The sequence below is a fragment of the Vigna unguiculata genome, chromosome 1, assembly GCF_037176805.1.
Source record: "Vigna unguiculata cultivar grain cowpea cultivar isolate G323 ecotype 2 chromosome 1, ASM3717680v1, whole genome shotgun sequence".
NCBI lineage: Eukaryota > Viridiplantae > Streptophyta > Magnoliopsida > Fabales > Fabaceae > Vigna > Vigna unguiculata.
This window is the reverse complement of record NC_140792.1, coordinates 45,575,693-45,597,349: the sequence shown is the minus strand read 5'-3', so window position 1 is coordinate 45,597,349 and position 21,657 is coordinate 45,575,693. Positions and strand designations below refer to the sequence as shown.

Sequence of the window (21,657 nt, the reverse complement as noted above, 5' to 3'; positions counted from 1 at the left end):
CTCATTTTATTTAAAATTAACATATTAAGTAGACTAAAACTTAAACAAAAATGAATTGCAACGAAGATTAACAATTATTTTAGAAGAAAAAACTTGTAATATATTAAAATTTTAAAAATATATTGTGACTCATGTATAATTTTCACATTAAAAAATACAAGTCACATCCTTACAAGAATAAAATTTAATATAATATATATATATATATATATATATATATATATTAATAAAATTATTAATATATTATTATAATTGTAATGCAAGTGAAAACTTAAATAAAGAAGATATGTAAACCTTTATTTTTAAATGATAATTTGGAGTTTGAAAGTTTAAAAGTTTTTTATAAAATTTCATAAATTCCATTTTATACTTGGGTTTCTAATCATGCATAACAAAAATGAGAAATGAAAGATGTTTGAAGAGGTGGAAAATAACAAGAGACAGGTAAATAAATAAAAAAGAAGTGCACGTATCTTACTTCGATCATAATTCATGTTTTATAGAAAAATTACTTTTTTGACAATTTTTTTTAACAAATTTAACAAAGTTATTAAAAATAAAATTAAAATAGAATAAAATTATTTTTAATTAAAATAAAATTATAAAATAATATATTTTTAACTAAATAAGAAAGTTTGTCAAAAGACTTTGTTAACTTACAACAGCTCTGTTTTATAATACCATTTAAATTTAAACTACGATCAAATAAACAAAAAAAAAAGTAATACTTATTTTATAAAATTCATAATTTAATAAAAAGACAGTTATATAGTGGCGCGCCCTGGTGTTGATTTGAATAAACAAGACGGAAACTATTCTGTTTTCAGTTTACAGTTTATATAGTTGGGTTGAACTCATACACAGTCACATCGCTCTCTCACATAGTTTCTTGAAAGCAAGAAAAGGCAAGAACTGAAGAAAGAAAAAAGAATGTCTCTGCAACCCGGTTCGAGTTCGTCGACGAGGAGAAAAATGTATAAAACTGGAATTGATGCAGAAGACAGTCGGAGAAGGAGGGAAAAAGAGCTCGTCGGCATCAGAAAAATCAAACGTCACACCGCTCTTCTCAAGAAACGAGAAGAGACACGCTCCTCCTCCGATACTGTATCTTTACTACGTCTTTTCTTTAATTAGTTCTTCTACAACAACTTTTTTAACTTTCTTTCTTGCCTTGAATCAATCATTAGCTGCTGGACTATGTTGGTGAGATAGTGAAACGTGTATGTGATGAGTACCCTCACAAACAATTGGAGGCAGCTGCTCACATAAGAGCTATTCTAACACTTGACGGTATATATCAATTCATGTTTCATTATCATATAATCCTAGTTTTATAGCATTCATTCATTGGATTTGGGGGTGTCTGTGTTCAGACCCAGCCCCTCCGGTTGATGAGTTCGTTAAGCATGGTATTCTCCCTCGCTTTCTGGAGTTATTGTCAAGGGAAGATGCACCCTATTTGCAGGTATACTTATGCATGCATTGCATTTTTCAATTCTCTTGTTAAGGTTTTCAGTTTTTACCTCACTCATGTACTGTGCAGGTAGAAGTTCTGTGGGTTATATCCGATTTTGTTTCCACATCACCCCAACACAAAAGTGCTGTCGTTGAAGTTGGTGGTGTTCCTCTCTTGATCAATCTTCTCTCTAGTACCCATGATGACATCAGAGAAGAGGTCAAGCCTTCTTTTGCTTTTCAAACTCTTTAATTTCTTGTGTTTATAACTCAGTTTTATTATCTCTTTAAGCAAGACGTTAACGTTTTGTTAAAGTACTTATAAATACTTTTATTTGCTTTTCTTGATTATTCTCAGTTTGGTTATCCATGTCTTGTACAGGCAATGTGGATTTTAGGAACCATTGTTGGTGACTCCCCAGAGTATAGGGATCTTGTTCTTAGCCATGGTGCTCTCATGCCATTATTATGTCAGTTGCAACCACATGCATCATTGTATATACTGAGACCTGCTACATGGTGTTTATCTGTTTTGTTCCTTGGAATTCCTCCAGTAAAATTTGAACAGGTAAGCATGCAAATTTTATTACACTGAATCCAATTACCTTGTTAGTCTGAGGATTGCGTAATATCTTGTATCAACAGTTAAAATATAACTACATCGTGACATGCATATCTATGTATATTATTAGAGTATGTTAGTGAGAAATGGGTTGATCCTTGTCAGGTAAAGACTGTCTTACCTGCTCTTGAGCGACTCATCCATGCGACCGATGAAGATGTTTTAACAGATACATGTTGGACTTTGGCTTACCTTTCGGATGATCATATTGAGAATATTGAAGCTATTATTGAATTAGGAATTTGCCAAAAACTTGTGCAACTTCTTCAGTATGCTCCTCTCTTCCCTTTTGTGTGTCTATTCATTTCCTAGGAAAAAAATATATTTAAATTTCATTTAGCAGGTATCCATCAAATGGAGTTATTCTGCCTGCACTTGAGGCTTTAGGAAATATTGCTGCTGCTGGTGAGGCTCAGACGCAGGTAGAAAGAATATGTTTCACATCTTTTCATCTTTTCATCTGAAGTAAATAATTCCATTGCTACTAAAAAAGGTCATTTATTTTCAGTTTGTGATCGATAACCAGTTGCTCCCGTGTCTTCACCAACTTCTCACGCGTGAATACACAAAAAACATATTTAAAGAAGCTAGTTGTATAATCGCAGTTATCACATCTAGGACTCCAGCTCAGATACAGGTAAGAAAGGCTAATGGATCTCTGACTCCATATTATTTTTGTAAACTTCATTTCTAGAAATAATCAATGGTGAAAGCTTCTAAAAAATGGTTATTTTATTACTTGTGCAGGCTGTGATCGATGCCAACATTATTCCTTGTCTTGTTAACGTTGTCCATAATGCTGAGTTTGAGGTGAAGAAGGAGGCTGCCTGCGCGATCTTCAATGTCACCTCTAAAGGATCTGATGACAATATCAGGTATAAAAAGACATTCTCTTATGCATATTATTGTAATGATGAGTTGATCTAAAACTGTGAGATGAACATTATTATGGTAGGGTCCTTGCGGCTGAGGGTTGCATTGAGGCACTATGTCAACTCTTGACCTGTCCAGACCCAAAGCTTGTGACAGTTTGTCTGGACGGGCTGATGAACATTTGGGCAGTTGGAGAAGCTAACAAGGACGATAATGGCAATATTTTTGCTCAAAGGGTTCAGGAATGTGGAGGATTGGACAAGATTGAAACGTTGCATCTTCATGAGAATAACGAGATTCATACGAAAGCTCTGTGGTTTTCGGATTGCTTTCGACCAGAGAATGATGAGTTGGAAGATACGGATATGAGCGTGAGCTTGCTTGATTTTTTCAATCGGAGTAAACCAACCTAACACCTCATTCATCATCGTATAACATGCGCTCACAAAACACAATTGCAGAATATGTCTTGCATTGTGTCAACGTATAAGATGATGGTTCAATTTCATTTATGTCATCTAGTGTTGATAATGTGTTGTGCCAATATATTTTTGTTGCCGTTTGTTTAGAAAGTTTAAACTTGTGTTGTTGACATTTAGAAAATTTTGTGTATGAATTAATGTGAACCTGGGATATTTTTCTGCACCTATCTTCCTGCTCTCAATCTTGTCATTTTAATTGTCAACATTTATATCTGCAAACATAATATATATATATATATATATATATATATATTGTATAAATAACAACAACAGTAATAATTTTATTATTTTTTATTAATACACATTCGTGGAACTTATGTGTTCTACTGGTTATAAGAGGATAACAATAAACCCAGAGAAAAACTTAATTAATGTAAAGGACTAATTCAGGTAAGAAATTGATTGCTTGGAACAGAAAAATATTTTAAAATAATGCAAAAACATATGACGTCGTCTAAGGAAAGAAATATTACGTAAGATTTCCCAAATAAAAGAAATAAATAATAAATGAATTAAATAAAATGTGATAAAAAGTAATGAATTTAGTCTTTCATTCCTTACTTAACATTGATTAATTTAGTAGTTAGTGATTTGTGAAGTATTGAAGTGGGTCTGGTGCAAATAATTAGGGTCCAAAATGAGTGAGAATTAGATGAAGCCCAAAACAGAGAGAAGGTGATAAGCACTGAATGGTTGTTTTTTGGGTTAATAATCTAAATAGTCCTTTGTTACGGTTAATGAGTCTATTTTGTACACCAAGAAGAAGGTATAATAATTGTTTTAAAATTGAATAGAAGCAATAAATAGATTTACATAGTAAATTGATTTAGTTGAAGCGTGGGTTGGTTGTTCCTTAGTTGGAAAGAAAAGAAAAAAAAAAAGAGAGAATAAGGAAAGTTGTTGAAGATGTCGGTGAGAGTGATGGAGTTGAGGTTGCGTGGGTGTGGCACCCTCTCTTCAAACTTAAACCGGTGACCTTCCCAACTGCATTTTTTCCAGAACCATTCACAGCCTTATCTCTCTCAACCTCACTGCTACCCTCTTTATTATGCCATAAATTTTCAACCGTACCAATCACCAACACTATCCAACAATTACAAAAAATATCTTCATTCTGTTCCCTACCTCTACCAAGCAAGCTTAAACGTAACAATCCAACACTTTTTCATTCATAACATATTTTACTTAGTAATTATGACCAATCACCATGCCAACTACTTTCATAATTAAAAAAAAAAACACTTATGTATCTATGTAAAAAGAAGCGTAGAATGTAAAGAAGCATTGAAGGAAAGTGGAAAACGGTTTACACCATCTTCTTGCTCAATTTTTGGTGCATGCATGTTGCACCCTTATTCAAACTTATATATTGGTGTCGGTCAAATATTTTATATACAGGGTGAATTAAGTTTTAATCTAATCTCTTCCGAACAAATAGCCTTGGTCAGTTTTTATTGATTATATACAAAATTAATTTTTTTTGTGAAGTTTTAACTATATATTTGGGGATTTAATAAGTTATATATTTATGCATTTCTTTAAATAAGTTACTCTTAAAAACTCTCAGAATATCATGGAAACCCTTTCATATCGTTCTAATTGTGTTCTTTTTGGTCTTTTTAGACACTCAACAATGGCTATAGAGCTATTGTGATTAATCAAATGCTACAACATCCTTATATTATTATTAACCCTTTTTCACGGATTCGTATTCTTGTTAAACAATAAAACATACTCTGAATAGGTCAAAATAATACGTATTCAGAAACATCCTACAAAGCAGGAAAAAGATGAAAAATAATACGATCAGTGGAGTAGACAAATCATGCTTAGGTAAGTGATTTAAATTCCTGCTAATACGACAAAAAAGTACATTTCTAAAATTGTTCTTTTCAATTTACGAATTTCACCAACTTAAACGATCCAGCGCAAAAAGTAATACTCCAATGAACTCTATTAGCAACAAATGTTTAATCTTTGAACAGATGTCGCAAGAAAACTTTCTGTGGCGGCCTGCGGTGGCACGCGGCGACTGACACCACTCATTGCCCTTTTCTTTTCTCCTTCTCTTTCTTCACCAAGTTGTTCCAAAACATTTGTTCCCACCAACAAATACTGTGCTTAGATTGATCAACTAAGAAGTTTAACACAGTTTACTATGCATCCAAGCCATTCATTATTAGATTAATATTTTTAATGGTGCTGATTTATTTGTCCACTATAAACCACCTAAGTCACTTCCTCACTCCGTACTATATTTATTTAGGATGTGATTATTTGTTTTGTTTTTTATCAATGAACTGAAATAATCTCTATCATAAAAATATATAAAAGTAAATTATCTTTTTGATATATCGATAAGATATCAATGAAGAAAGACAGCATATTTTTATTATGTTTTTTATTTTTCTCTAGATTTTATTTTATATTTTTGGAGTGAAAGTTAAAGAGTTTTACTAATCGATATCTTTCCTAAAAGAGAAAGCAATCAACGTCTTGAAACCACAAGTTATGGTTAAAAATTTGAAAAAGGTAAAAAATTAGGTCAAAATAGAAAAACAGATTTTTATAAAAGAATTACATTTGTTGATATTCTTAAATTGCAATGATATTTTTAATTTGTTGCTAAATTAATTATTTTTTATCTTAATAAAAATAATAATGGTGATGATTTGACTCAAGAAAATGTTGAAAAGAATTAAACGAGGCATTAAAGAGAGAGAGGGGCAGAGATTGAAATTTTGGGGAGATGAAAGGTTAAAGTGAGAGGTGGAGAGCTATATATGACGGAAGAGACCCTCTCCTCTCTCAACAGGTGAAGAACAATACCCATTTCTCCGGTAAAAGTAATCATCACCACCGTCGTGAACATGGCTCTGGTAGCAGAAGATGTGAAGAAGAGATCGGAGGTGTACTACGGGGACGAAATCTGCCAAGTGAAGTCCAAAGAGCTACTCAAGGAAATCTCTCTCCCCAATGGTCTCTTGCCCCTCAAAGACATAGAAGAGTGCGGTTACGACCGAGAAACCGGCTTCGTCTGGCTCAAGCAAAAGAAGAATTACACTCACAAGTTCGAGAAAATCGGTAAACTCGTGTCCTACGCGCCCGAGGTCACTGCTCAAGTAGAGAAGGGAAAGATCTCCAAGCTCACCGGTGTGAAGACGAAGGAGCTCTTGCTCCGGATCACGCTCAGTGACATCTACGTCGATGACCCTCCCACCGGCAAAATCACCTTCAAAACCCCCGCAGGGCTATTTCGGTCTTTTCCTGTCTCCGCCTTCGAGATTGAGGAGGAGGCTCAGGCGAGTAAGCGCGTGGAGGAGCCCGCTGCGGCTGTGCAAGTCAAAGAGGTCTGATTCATTCTCAACTATCTTCTGTCTTGGTGGTTAGTTACGGTGAATGAATCCAAAATGATAATAATTACTGTCAAATTAAGTTTTATTTATGTCACTCTTTTTATTATTAATGTTATTTTTATCATGAAATCAATATGATACTGCTCTTTTAGCAATTAACCGTCCTTTTGATTTCGTCTTGGAGGAAACAAATGGATTCATATTTGGATGGTTATTTACTTTTTCTGGAATGCTGTGTTGTTTTTTTTTTTTTTTTTCCTATTTGACATTTGAGATTTTGTTTTGACACCGAATATTTTTTAGCTTATATTTGACGCGGTAGGATATGTACATGCATTAATTTACTTTTGCCTAACCTATTGAAATTATGACATGTAAAAAGGTAATCTTTGGGTCACTCTCCGTTTTCTTGGGTTACTTCCTTTACATGATGGGTTTTTGAAGTAAGAATGGGTTAAGGAGAATCCGTATTTTTTAAAAGAATTTTAATTGAAAAAAAGTGATATTTGAGAAAATAAAAAACATAGTAATATTTTGATTTATGAGGTGGTGTAAAATGTGAACCACCCAATCTCATAGATAGTTTTGTGAGGTGATGATGAAATGTGGTTTTTTACTCTTAAGAAGTAAAGAGTCATAACAAGAACGTGAGCACCATACCTGAACAGTGGGGGCCTAATAACCGTACATTGCGGGCACTGTAACACCCACCCTTTATTATTTACTTTTTTGTAACTAATTAATTATTTTTAAAAATGGAAGTACTATTTTGTTAACGTGGGTGTTTCCAACTACTGACATTTAATTAGTGGCTAATTTCTCATGACATATGTCTTGTCATGTATTAAATTCGTTTTATTTATATAAAAATTAATATTTGTTTATCATACTAATGATATTTATTTAGTTGACTAACTAAAAGGAAAGGAATTATGAAATGACTATAACTATACTATACATTTAAGGAATGAAATTATGTGATAACTATACTTTATTAAAGCAATTTCAAAACGTATATGAAAACTAAGATTTCAGGGCTCTTGCAAACCTTATCAGTTTGAACTTCGAATGGAGCAAGTTATACCATCCAGTTACTTTAGTTTTGTTTTCTAACTAGTAATTATAACGTGATATTAATAAATTGTTAATTATTTTAATAAATTTATTTGATATTAATTATTGTATTTTATTAGACAATGTGAACAAATAATCTATTAAATTATTTATTAATTTTTCCATCTTTTTGTTATAAATTAATTACGTATCATATTATTTTTAGATGATAAAATTAATTGAATATTTTATTTGATAAAAAATTGTAATTTCTGTTAAATAATCTCGAATACATACATATACCCAATTCAGTTGAATTCGAATCAGATCATTTTTCGAAACCAAAATTGATGTCAACGAAAAACTGTATCAGCGACCAGGTTATGAGTTAGTCTTTTAGGCTCAGTCTGTGTCTGTGTCCCAACTCATCACTTAGATTTACATGTTTTGAAAGACAAGTATATCTAACATTCCATATCCATTACCTAAAAATTTGTTAAGGTAAACACCTAATTTCGATCAAATTATCAATATTTTGATAGACATGAAACACTCGTTCATTTAGTGGAAATAATTATGGTTCAAATGAATTTAATTCTAATAGAGCAACGAAATATTAAATGCATATATGGTACCATGTTTTTGTTAATATTTGTAAGATCTATAGTCTTCTTTATAAGAAACAATATTTTATAATAATGTATAATAGGAACAATGTTACTCTAAATAGAGGTAGAGATACTATAACCTACTTTAAGTTTTATTTATAGCTATAGGTTAACCTTGTTGGTTTTGTTAATATTCTAATGTCATTGATGTTTGGTATGAATTTTATGTGTGAAAGACACGTAGAATAGGTAGTAGGTCCATTTTAAAGGTTGACATCGTAACATTAACATTAACTCGTGTATCTCAACATTTAATTTCAATGCACTTATATAGGCTACCAATAAATTCCTCCAATCCAAAACTAGGATATTATATCAAACACAATTACCCAACATTTCATTCACAAACTATTATGTAGTCTAGTCGTTGAGTTTAAAATAACTAACATAGAAAATATATGAAAAAAATATATAAAAAACAAACCGTATAGTTTATAGGGAAGAAAACAGGGGAGAATCCTTACACTATAATTTGGTCGCATGTTACCTGAACTTTATCCGCACGTGGATCATTAACGCATCACTATCATAATATAAAATTTATCTAACTAATCCACGTGGATTTGTTAGAATTTTTTTTTACCGGTTAAAAATGATCAATAAATTTGTTTTTATGAATATTAACGGTCTTTAGTTTACTAAAAGTTCTTACATTACTTTTATATATATAAATAAAGAAATCTTCCATCTTTTTAATTTGATATGAAATAAATATGTAATTATTCGCTCTATTCTCTTTCTATTTGTTTTAATATTTATTTTATTCTGTTTAAATTGTTAAAATAATTTTTTAATCATATATATCGTCTAATCTTTATGGATTAAAGGGTTGTGCCCCTTTCAATATTTTTCTTCACATTAAAAAATATATAACATATTTATATTGTTTTAAAGTATAATCTTTAAAAAAATTAGTTTCGTTATTTATTTTATTTATGTATTTTATATATAGAGTAAAGTCTGACAAAATATCAAAATTTTACGATATCTCAACTCAATCTTAAATTTTAAAATCTAAATAATAATTAAATATATTTTTATATTTATGTGAAGATATTTATAAAATTAAAAAAAAAATTCTTAAAAACTAATTTAAATAACAAAACATTTAAGTAAATATTCTCAATAAATACCAATGACAACAATAATACCTGTTTGGTAATAATACGCATATAATGAAAATTGTTTATATGAATCAGTCAAGCATCATATGCGCAAGTCATACATATATATATAGGAGTTAGTTTCTATAAATTGGGAGTTGTAAAATTTACAACCATTTTTGTTAGAAGGATATAATTTGAGTAGAGGACTAAAACACACCAAAAGGCACCCAGTGATCACCGGAGAACCTCTCAAACTCTCGATCAATTATGTAATTTCTACAAACAGGACCACTTCTTACTCCAGCCCTTCCTCGTTTTCTTGTTCCCTCACACAATTGCCTCTCATCAGGTGTTTCTCTGTTTTTTTATCTTTTCTGGCTTATTATTATCTTTTAATTTTTAAACTTTGACTACGTTACATATTGTGGCCTATTAAGATGAGTCAGTTCAGTACTATCTATCACCCAGAAAGTCGAAGCTTATCACATTAGTCTCTATTTTTCTTTCTGCTTATTTATATGCACATTCTTGATAAGTCAGATAACTAATGCTTATGATCTTATTGTACAAATTTCCATTTACGTTGTAGCGGTTTTTGGGGTGTGACTCACTTCGAATAATCATATAACTCAACACAGAAAAGAGGATGGCAGACTTGGAAAACATGCTTCTTGAGGCAGCTGGAAGGACCAGTTCTCCGGTGAGAAAGCGGCACAAGTCTCGGAACTCCAAATCTAAACGTGAGGGTGGTGCGGCATTCTCCGATGGTGGAAGCCATTCTAGAGAAGAAGACTCTGATGAGGGTGCAAACAAGAAACCACAGAGGTATTCATCCCATGTTCCACTGAAGAAGAGATTAGACGTCAGCAGAAGAAGTAGTAATAATAGTATTCGCAATGAGCATGGTGGGGGTGACTTGGAGGATGGAGCTCCTGATAGAGATGGTGGTAGCAGTGAAGAATCTGACGTTGGCAGTGATCTCTACAAGAACGAAGACGACAAACAGAAGCTCGCAAATATGACAGAACTTGAAAGGGAGATGATTTTGTCTAATAGAGCAACCAAAAAATGTGAAAAGGAATTCAAAGAGAAAATGAGATCCAAGAGAGAAAACAAAAATGCAAGTGCAAAGACTGGTTCTGCAGCAAATTCATCTCATCATCCATCATCTGCCAAGGTTCGTTCCTCGGCTAGAAATGCTGAGAGGACGGCTTCTAAGGGAGATGTTCTAAGTGAATTGCGCGCGAAAAGGATGAAGCAACAAACCGTAGACCCTCATGATAAATTGGGAAAGGCTTCAGGATCAGGCTCAAGTAGCAAGCAGAAACCTGGGGCCACGGCAAGTCCAAGTAGCTCTAGTCAAAGTGAGAGTGTTATTCGGTCTGACAGTGAAAGAGACTCGTCTGATGATGGTGGATTGGGTGACAGTGATGATGACAAGAACATTCATGAATCAAGGATGCCAAGTTTTGAGAACATAAGGGAAATCACCATTAGGAGATCAAAGCTCGTGAAGTGGTTGAATGAACCATTTTTTGAGGAGTTAATTGTTGGATGTTTTGTGAGAATTGGCATAGGAAAGTCAGAAAGTGGACCTGTTTACAGGCTCTGCACAGTGCAGAGAGTTGATGGAGGTGACCCAAATAAGCATTACAAGGTAGAGAATAGAGTCACTCACAAGTATCTAGTCTGTGTGTGGGGAAGTGAGAACTCTGCTAAAAAGTTTCAGGTGGCTGTAGTTTCAGATTCTGCACCCTTGGAGAGAGAGTTCAGACAGTGGGTTAGAGAAGTTGAAAGAACTTGCAGCCAAATGCCTAGTAAGATGAGTGTGTTAGAGAAGAAGGAGGCCATAAAAAGAACAAGCGCTTATGTTTATTCAGCCGCCACGGTGAAGCAGATGCTAGAGGAGAAAAAATCAGCCCCATCTAGGCCACTGAACATTGCAGTGGAGAAGGATCGTATGAAGAATCTGTTGGAGGTTGCAAAGTGTAAGAATGATGAAGCAGAGGTGGATAGGATCTTGAGAAAGCTGGCGGATTTGGAAGCATGTCGTAAATCCCGGGAGACTGATACCAAGGCTTTGAGGCTGGCTGAGATGAACAGGAAGAACAAGGTTGAGAACTTCAAGAACTTGTCTGAGCATAAACTGTCGAATGCCAATTTGAAAGCTGGTGAGGAAGGCTATGATCCCTTTTCGAGGAGGTGGACAAGGTCGAGGAATTACTACGGCAAAGATACCGAAAAGAATGAAGAAAAAGGAGAAAAGGATGGTGAAGTTAGTAAGGAGGAAGAGAAGGAAGAAACAGGTGTTACAACAAAGGTTGGTGTTGAAGTCACAGAATTGGCATTGCAAGCAGCTGCTAATGAAGGGAAGTTGATTGATACCAATGCTCCTGTGGATGGTGGAACAGAATCAAACATGCTGCATGATTTCGACTTGCCTATCTCTTTGTCTGAACTCAAGAATTTTGGTGGACCACAGGGTCTCAAAAATGGATTTCTGGCAAGGAAACAAAAAATAGAAGCAACAGTTGGGTGCCGGGTTTCTGACAATGATGGGAGTAGGCATGCACTTACATTAACTATCAGTGACTACAAGAGAAGAAGAGGACTTCTGTGAAGTTCCCAGATTTAGTTTCTGAAGGTTATACTTTTAGCATGTAGATAGCAAATAAGAGGTGACCAATTTTATTTATTAATTTAACATAAGTGATGCCTTTTCTTTGGCTATTCGGCAGGTTTCTAATGTTTTCATGCTTCTGTTTCCATGATTTGCTTACATGTGTTGTGTGGTTGGGATGTACATTATGTATTGAAAATATATCAGCGGCTAAAGGTTGAATTCCATGTTTGATATCATTCTGGGAGAGTTTACTACCTCAGTAATTGCATTTTAGATTCCCTCTCCTTAGTCCCAAATCGACTAAACGTAATCAGTTGTACCACGCAAACCTAAAAAGATGATTAATACAGGAAATCCGTTCTATACAAATTGAGAATTAGTCATAACCGTTGAAACGAGAATTATTCTGATCATTGAGTGTATGTGTTTTGGGAAACTGGGGAATGTAGAAAACAAACAACAAATAAATATATGAAGAAGTAAATGGACGGAACACTCTTTTACATTGCAAAGATCAATTGACATAACCGGCAAGTTTCGTATTTTTGAAATAAGGAACACATGTTAATAAAAGAAAATTCAGTAGGTACATGTTTGCATATATACAGATGAGTAGAATCTCCATCTCTCATCAAAGGAAAGCCATATTTATCATATTCACAACCATCATAATTTTTACCATTTCCTATAAAAATCATACCATACCCTGGACCTTTTATTGTATAGAAGGCCTCTCATCACACGAGAATCTGATACTTGGCAGCAACACGAGAGCATTTGGCTCTGCCACTCTTGTGAAGCAAACAAATACAATTCTCAAGGATCTCAAAATCCTCATCCCAGCATAACAAGGAAGCCAAATTAGGATTCTTCAAAAGCATCTTAGATGCAAGGAACCCAGCTAAAGTCCAAGTTTGATAAAGCCTGGCTTGTTTGCCAATAAATTTTGCTGTGCGTGTGTCATAATATTCTGGCCAAGAATCGCGGGGAAGCCTTTTCTCAGCCAAAGCAATTGCTTTCTCTGCCAGTTCAGTTCTATTCATTTTCATGCATGCAAGTGTGAACTGAAGACATGTATTAGGAAACACATCAATATTGAAGCAAGGTTTAGTTGTGAAGATGAACAACATGTTCTAAACTTTCATTAATTAAAACAAAGTTGTTTTCAATGTGGAAAGAAATTTACCTGCCACAGAAGGGTTGGCCAGGACCCACCGTTATGATATGACCAAGGGCTGCACAAATTAAGCATGGTGTTTTCAGTTAAGACTTGAGATGTACGCCATAGAGACAATAATACAAACACTATGCATTCTTTAATGTACTTCTTTTATCCTAAAAGATAAAAGAAAGAACTCAGGCCTTCTAAACAACTGAAAGAAATATGAAGGGAAAAGTTTATACGTATTCTTGGGGTCAGAGCCTGTAATTATTCGCCATTCATGATGCTCCAAGGCAGGATAACATATCTTAAGAGGCATTTCCCCCACGAGATCATCCCAATTTGCTTCTATCAGGTTCAAAATGGCATCATTCTGTTTTGGGGTGCCCAAAGAGGAAACGATTGACCAAAGATTTCCAAGCATGAAAAACCTGAAATCCATATGAGCTGGCTGCAGATTCCCCAACAGATATCCTCCGTTCTTTGGAACCCAATCAATTAGCCACAGAGGGATTTGATCTGGATAGATGTTGAACTTGTTTGTGGCATCCAATGAGTACTCTTCTGTTTTGTACCTGTATATCTCATTCATCTTTTGCACATCCATCCAATAGTATTCTCTAATGTGAAATGATAGTGCACTGAGTCTGTTGTTAATTTCTCCAACCAGATTCTTGGAATTTTCATCTGCAGCAACCATCTCACGGGCCGAACGAAGAGCTGAGTAAAACAAGGCCTGCAGAACAAAAACTTACCACATAAGTTCAACCAAAATGAGAGATTCTAAGAGTAGAGACAGAATTCTGAAAATCCAGAGTTTCTCATCTCAAGTTCAACCCCGATACATTAATGTTGAGTATATAATCACCTGAATCTCAAGGGGGTGGCCATGAATACCCATCCTCCTGTCTATCATGCAAGATCCATCAGTTACTAACAGAGAAGGAAACATATCAAAGCCATCCGTTAAGCACAGATTAAGGATCATTTTTAGGCCTGTTTGAACATCCAACCTTTCTTGCAAACCGTAGTCCCCACTAATCTTCCCATAAGCCTGTAGCAGGATGATCCACCACAATCCTATCACGAAACCAAACAAAGAAACAAGTCATTTTATGATGTTACTCAAATAATATTCTGAGAAATCGCTTCTGTTTACAATGCTCGTACAAGCAATCCCCAAAGAATTACCCTTTTGCAGGCATATCGTAAAGAACAGAAAATCTAACCTGAATCTACAGGAGCAACACGACCTATAGCAGATTCCCCAAAATCAGGATCTAAAACTTCTTCACTTTTTCCTTCAACTTTCATAATTTTAACTTTGAAACTAGCAGGCATCAGGCCCTGCCCTGGGCTATAGCAGTCCACTGTTTTCTCCCAACTCTTGCAATTTAATTGGGAGAATGATGCACCGTATTAAACATCAATAAAGAGAAATCAATCATGACATGATGCCAACAAAGTACAAGAGAAATCAATGTGTATGCATGTATATTACCTGGAGCTGCAAGGTGTGAAGGAGAAAGTTCTTGACAATCTCATTTTCTCCCTTGAGCAAGAAAGCAAGAGCCGAAGGGATAAAATCCCTTATAAAAACCTGATCATAATTCAAAGCTTGCTGATCCTCCGAATCGTTCGCCGCCACCGTCCCCACAGGGTTGTCACAGTATGTCACAAGTGCCTCTTGCAATAACTTCCATGCCTCTTTCTCCACTTCTGTCTCCTCTTCCTCTACCTTCTCACCCTCTTGTACATTCTCACTATTCTTATTTTCCGCGTCAGCTTCTAAACCAGACACTTCCTCTCCTGCAACACTATCCTCGTCATTGTCAACCCTTTCCTCCGCTACATTCATGCCATCCTTTACGTAAACCATTTTACCATTAATGTTCTCATATGTCTCCACGGAGCTTGAGAAGTCACGAGACTTGAATTTGAAGTCTATCCCGGCAGTGGCAGACACACCCCGTTTTGTGCTTCTTGTTGCGCTTAAACCGATGGAATTTGATTGGCCAAAACTCGAAGGGAGCAGCCCGAAAACTTGTTGGCTTCCATGCATTATGCGCCCAAATTCCCGCACGTGAAAAGGGCACTGCATGGTGTTGAGATGAAGATTGAGGCCACAAGTGGTGGAGTTATTGAACATAGACATGGTTAGAGTATGGTGGCATCTTGCAAGAAACGATGAATTCTTGTAACCCATTAGAATCTTAGGGGATGGTTTCATGGTGCAGTTGCAAACAAGGTTGTTCGTGATCATAACAAAAGAATACAACAACGTTAATGGAAATGATAAATTGGTACTGGCTACTGGAGAGGTTCGAGAAAGGATGTTTTAAACTTGTGAAAAGAAACAAGCATGGAGAAAACCATGTGGGTAGAATGGAATATGAATGTGAATGTGACCTTTTTCTTATGTATAGAAAGGAGAAATGCTACCTTGGGAAACCAAGATTGAGATTCTGATTTCTGACCACAGAATCCCCATGTTGTGTCCTCTTTTAGCAAAACTATATTTATTTTAGATTTTTACGGTTGAATATCTACGAGTAGATCTATTAGTTGCGTACAAAATTTAGGTTACTCTCTATTTCTAACTCGAACGTGGGGTTTGAAGTTTGCAGTAGTAACTCTCAACCGTGATATTTTTATTCTGTGATCAGAGTAAAGTGATGCATTTTTTTCTATGTTTGGGGAAGTTGCGTTATCTTCGGCAAAGCATATAGCAAGGGGATAGGGCTTTTCTTCTTTGGTGGAAAATTCTTGCCTCCAAATGATTGTTGAACAATTTCTTACATTCAGATTAGCCTATTATAGTTTACTACAATCAAAAGTTTATTTTAAGATTCTTTCTATTTATTCTCAACAAAAGTTAAGCATATCAGAGTATTTATATATCTAACAAGAAAATTTAAGAAAATACATAAATATTTTATTACTCCACCAATATAAGCTTTTTTTAAAAAAAAAAAAAACAGCAATTCGTGTGCATAGCATTTTTTGTTTTTGCATAAACTTTAATTTCTCTGTATTATAACATGAAATTTTAAAGAGAAAATAAGTTAAGCATTATTAATACAAAAACAATTTAATATTATTATTCAATTACAAACTGTTTCACACTTTCTTTTTTCCTCTCCACTAATAAAGTAGGTTAAAAGTCTCGGGAAGAAAACGTTGGTATATGATAAAGATTATTTAAATTGGTGTCTTTTTGAACCAAGCTTTCGTGAAAGAAAAATAGGGGAGAGATGAAAAAAAAGAAGAGAAATACACATGTGAGTGATGTTATGTAAGGATAAATGAGAAGAATAAAAAATTGAAAAAAAGTGTGGATCACAAATTATTTTAATTTATTTAGTCCCAGGGGAGTAAAGTTTAAACATTTCTTTCTTTTTTTAAAAAAATTTATGAGATGTTTTTCAAGAATAAAACTGTAACATAATTTTAGGTTCTAAAATCAAAGATGGGATGAATTCTTGTTCTCCTTGCATCTCAACTAGACTTTCCAAAGTGCAAAATGTCGTGACAGTGACTGATTCTAATGATGTCACTTATCAAATTTGGGATAAATACATTGGTGTCAAATGATTTTTCCTAGCTCTCCATAATGAATCCTCACTTATGGACTTATGTTCTGGTAAACCCAATAATCCACATGGCTTAGGAGTATGAAGTTCCGGCTTCAAAATTCATAATACCTTGGATGCGGTGATTAACCTTAGCAATATCACTCAATATACTTGGAATTAGAATAATGGCGTCAAATGATTTCTCCTAACCTTCCATTGGGGGATGAACCTTCATTCTCCTTAGTCTTCGACCGAGGATTTCTCTTCCACTGCACTCAATAATCCTACATCCCTTAAGAGTCGAGACAAAAGAAAATTTAAAAAATTTAAATATCCTTACTAGAAAGAATTAATATAATGGAAAGAAGATCGTTATTCATTTATTTGAAACAATACATTAATAGCTTCTAAAGAACTCTAATACTAAAATAAAGAGATCTCTAACACTAAAATAAAGAGATTTCTAGAATCTTCTTACATCTTCTATTGTTTTCTAATCATACATTTAATATTTTACCAACTTTTAATAATGTATTTAATATACTCCTTATAACACTTATTCCTTTTTCAATTTTATGAGACGTCTTGTAAAGATAAAATCATGAAAGTGCTCCGTATTCAAAATATTCTATACATGTTGCTCTTCTTTTCTTCTCTCGTCTTTGTGTTGGCAATGGCTAATGCAATAATTATGTCGAGTTTACTACCACGACCCTTTACCCAGACGACGCCGTTTAACATTAAGTCCCTCGAGCGCGTGCTGTTTTTTGTTATCCTAATTGATGATCACTTACTCAATATGCAGTGCTAGTGAATCAAGTATTCTTTCAACTTCTTCGAGAGCAGCTGATAATGGAAAGTTATACTATGAACTCGAGGTTGGTTAACAACAATTACATATTCAAATAATCAGTTGCATGCGTTTTTGTTTAGTCACAACACACCTCACAATAATGATCATAACATGTATTGTCAGATAAAACTAGTTGGTAATAAAATCACTCTGTTAAAAACATATATGAATTAATTTATGTATTTGTTTCTATTACAATGTATTAAGAATTGATGTTTGTTCGTGCAAAGGAACATCTTGAACTCTAAACACCACAGGAAATAATCTTATAATTTTTTTCTGTAAATTCAATTGGGGAGCAATTAGGCAAACAAATCATGTGTGGAAAAAGAAATTAATAATTTTTCCGAATGAGATTTAAAAAGCGCTCTCCAAATATTGGTTATGCACATAAAGGAAAACTATATGCTTTGAAGCTTCGCACTCCCTGGATTCACCATATTGTTTATCTTGATTCCAAGTTAAAGGATTTTAGATCATGTTTTAATGAATTTTGTACATAAAACATTCTCCAAGCTCGAATGTCAATAACTGTTGTGCAGAATTTTAAGTGTTTACGCATTTTTGGGAGATATGATTAATGAAGATTTTGAGACTCCGCTTAATCTTGCAATTAAATCGAGTAGCATTAATAACTTCAAGTTCCGTCCAAGTTGGCAAAGAAGAGATTTTGTTACAAAATGGAGAAGTATTTGAGTTTATTCTCTGTATATGAGATGGTTCATAAACATTTTTTTTTGGTTGGATTTCATTAAATATGTCTTTTTAGATATAGGGTTGATTTACCTATTTTTAGGTTCGTTTTGTATTTCTTTGTTCACGCAAGTATTGGCTTAACTGAGATCTCTTAGGACCATAAAATCGTAATAATGCTTAGTTGAGCTTTTATAACATAAATGGTAGAATGGATACAGAAATAGAGTAATACAAAACGTTATTCTTAAAACTTGAATGCAAAAACATAACAAAGAAAAAACATGATTTGACAATAATAGTCATAGCCACTACAGTGGAAGGTACAAAATTTTGCATGTGTTGGGTCATAGTCAATGCAATTGATCTAATACTCTACCCATCATCTAGCTGGTTGCAGAACTGGGCCAGGGCTACCTCTCCTCTTTCAGACTCTTTATTACTCTAAGTAGTTTATACTTTTCCTTCGCAGAGTTTTCTTCTGCAACTGACGTAGGGGTAAGAGATTCCTCAAACAACACTGAATGTTGATTGTAATGTAGATGTGACCCGTGAGACAATTGTTTGGGTGGCAAATTGTTGAATCCGTTTCTTAGCATCTGAAAATAACTAATCAGCGGTATCCATTGCAAAATCTTTCTCCATTTAATACATATAAAGGATTGCCAACAGAAAAGAACATATCGTGACCCAACCGCAACAAATTAAGATAAAAGAAAAGCAATTACGTTGAGGACACTATATCGCACCAATCCAGAAAATTATAAGAAAATTCATAAATTACCATTTGACATGTAAACAATGAACTCTGAACATGTTTTCATGGAACCCCACAAGAGAAACAGATGCAATCAAATAGTATGTCCCAATTTCAACTCTTGAAGATGACATTATTTATATGTTAGTAGTATAATGAATTAATTTATGTTGGAAGTATGAAGATAAATTAGAGTGAGCAAGTGACCCCACCTTAAACCAATAAATATGTTTGGAAATATAAGATACACAAATCAGCATACCTTTTTGGCATTTGGTAAAACCAATAATATTTGCAACACTAAGGGTTAAACAAACTCCAACAACTAGGAGGTAATCAGCTTGCAGCTTTATGAGTGAGAATATTGCCATCAGGGTCCACGCAACTGCCTGTAGAGATTTACACAAGAAAATTATGTAATGGATAACAATATTTTGGATGAGTGGTGATAAAAAAAACAAAATGTAAGCAATGGAAAAACCCAAATGTCAATTATACTTTCCATTCAGATCCAACATATAACAGAATCAGTCACTCTATTTACCTTATTCAGTACTCATATCAAAACAACACATGAACCATCTAAATAAGCCTGATCTGTGTACTACCCCTTCAATTGTTCTGACAAATTACAGTAAATAGCCAAAGGATATAAGAAAAACTAGAATGCCATCACAATCTCTTATCAATTGATGTTTTCTTACTGTAAGGTAAAGTGTCCACCAGAAAAGCCATGAATCTTTCTTGTTGATCCGGGCCAATGACTGGAGAAAAAACAAACAAAATACATAATGTATCTCCATAGAGAGAGAACTTTTGAAAAATAGGATAACAACATGCAAGTTGCAATTGAGTAAAACAAGCAATTCGCACCTCTTGATCAAGACACTCAAATCTCCAAACACTCTCACCCAGATCATTTATTTCATTCCACCACCGTAAACCAACTAAAATTCTCCCACTCACATTCTTGACTACCCAAAAGTCAAGAGCGGCTAGAAGAACAGTAATCACGAAAATGATGACAAAGTTATCAATAAAGAGGGTAGAGAGAATGTAAAATGCCAAAGCCGTAGCCTGCCAGACACACAAAATGAAAAACGTTACACATTTTAGAACTAACATCGGCCATCGGTGAATACAGAGAAATGTTGAAATAATGCAAATACATTAAATAAAGTGAACCTTGAAGAGAACATGAAAGAAGCAAGTGTTTGGATTAGCGTAGTTTTCCTCTACAGGCTGCACGCAGAGTACAATGGATGAGTTAACTATCGCAGAGAAGAGAACGATAATATAATCATTCCCACGAAATCAATGGACATACAACGAACTTGAGTAGAATTTATAAACAAAAGATTTGGAGAGTGTATATAAAGAAATTCCCACAAAAATATATGTCTGACACATAATTTCGTTATTTTTCTTCAATGTAGAAGAGAAAAAATTAAAAATGTCTCCAACAAAGAAGGGGGAAATGAAAATGAAAATGAAATTGTAATTGATTGAATGAAATGCAGAAAACATACATAATTGATTGAAATTTCACATACCTGTCCCAGATCCATAGTTGTGACTGAGATCAAACTTCCAAAAGATTTATTGACAATAACAATGAATTAATAACCATACAATTAACATGTCAAATTGATATACAGGACTCTCTTACTAAATGGTAATGGACATGTCTTCTATTTTTACATAAGCAACCATACCATCCCACAAATGTAAAAAGTAACTGATTATTTTAAGATTAATTTATGAAATAAATAACTAATAAAAAATTACGCTTTTGAAGGATTAATTTTTGTGGATAATTTTAAATATTACTTTTATACCAAGGGGATTAAAAATATATTTAAAATACAATAATGAAAATTAAATTCTTAAAAAAGACTAAAATAATTACTTTTAAAACCTTTTTTACATTTATTTTGTCTGTAACTATTAAGTTTTCAACTCCACTTTTTTTCTTATGCAATTATTTTTTCCAAATCTCAACTTCTCTTAGTATAATTTTTTTCTTTCTAAGTCATAATTATTTATGTTCTTACTTTTTTATTTGCAATAATTATACACTTGTATATTTTTCTTATTTCTTTAGCTGCAAAACAATTTATTAAAAGGCTTTTTTGAGTACTATAAACAGTAACCTCAAGTGCATTAATACAAAATAAATATGCAATGTATGTACCCTAATAATTCAAAATTCATTCCTTTCATATTCACCGACCAATATATATATATATATATATATATATATATATATATATATATATATATATATATATATATATATTAAAATTTAAGTAATTATTGATACGTAAGAATATTATAATTTGCATGCCCTTGTATAAACAAATGTTATAATTTGTATGA

At 33.6% G+C, this 21,657-nt stretch overlaps 4 protein-coding genes and 1 pseudogene across 4 annotated transcripts; 3 read left to right on the top strand and 2 right to left on the bottom strand.

Annotated features, from left to right (window-relative positions):
- Positions 1–930: 930 nt before the first annotated feature.
- On the top strand, positions 931–3,595 carry LOC114191108 (importin subunit alpha-4-like). The gene is made up of 10 exons (XM_085666124.1): positions 931–1,104; positions 1,188–1,290; positions 1,374–1,465; positions 1,544–1,675; positions 1,838–2,023; positions 2,183–2,346; positions 2,418–2,499; positions 2,586–2,714; positions 2,825–2,952; positions 3,033–3,595. Exons 1-10 carry the CDS (start codon positions 931–933, stop codon positions 3,361–3,363), a joined length of 1,521 nt encoding a protein of 506 aa, XP_085522250.1. The 3' UTR covers positions 3,364–3,595.
- Positions 3,596–6,174: 2,579 nt separating this feature from the next.
- LOC114163896 (uncharacterized) lies at positions 6,175–6,943 on the top strand. The gene has a single exon (XM_028048278.2). It carries the CDS (start codon positions 6,303–6,305, stop codon positions 6,786–6,788), a length of 486 nt encoding a protein of 161 aa, XP_027904079.2. The 5' UTR covers positions 6,175–6,302; the 3' UTR covers positions 6,789–6,943.
- Positions 6,944–9,438: 2,495 nt separating this feature from the next.
- Positions 9,439–12,474, top strand: LOC114176584 (protein RTF1 homolog pseudogene; annotated as a pseudogene).
- A 248-nt stretch (positions 12,475–12,722) lies between these two features.
- LOC114181048 (alkaline/neutral invertase A, mitochondrial-like) lies at positions 12,723–15,833 on the bottom strand. Its single transcript, XM_028067372.2, has 6 exons — positions 14,902–15,833; positions 14,630–14,786; positions 14,269–14,480; positions 13,643–14,136; positions 13,425–13,473; positions 12,723–13,302 (listed from the first exon to the last, which is right to left on the bottom strand). Exons 1-6 carry the CDS (start codon positions 15,661–15,663, stop codon positions 12,976–12,978), a joined length of 2,001 nt encoding a protein of 666 aa, XP_027923173.1. The 5' UTR covers positions 15,664–15,833; the 3' UTR covers positions 12,723–12,975.
- A 2,872-nt stretch (positions 15,834–18,705) lies between these two features.
- On the bottom strand, positions 18,706–20,963 carry LOC114191100 (Golgi apparatus membrane protein-like protein ECHIDNA). Its single transcript, XM_085666144.1, has 6 exons — positions 20,832–20,963; positions 20,464–20,520; positions 20,152–20,355; positions 19,983–20,042; positions 19,541–19,667; positions 18,706–19,120 (listed from the first exon to the last, which is right to left on the bottom strand). Exons 1-6 carry the CDS (start codon positions 20,844–20,846, stop codon positions 19,032–19,034), a joined length of 552 nt encoding a protein of 183 aa, XP_085522270.1. The 5' UTR covers positions 20,847–20,963; the 3' UTR covers positions 18,706–19,031.
- Positions 20,964–21,657: the final 694 nt, after the last annotated feature.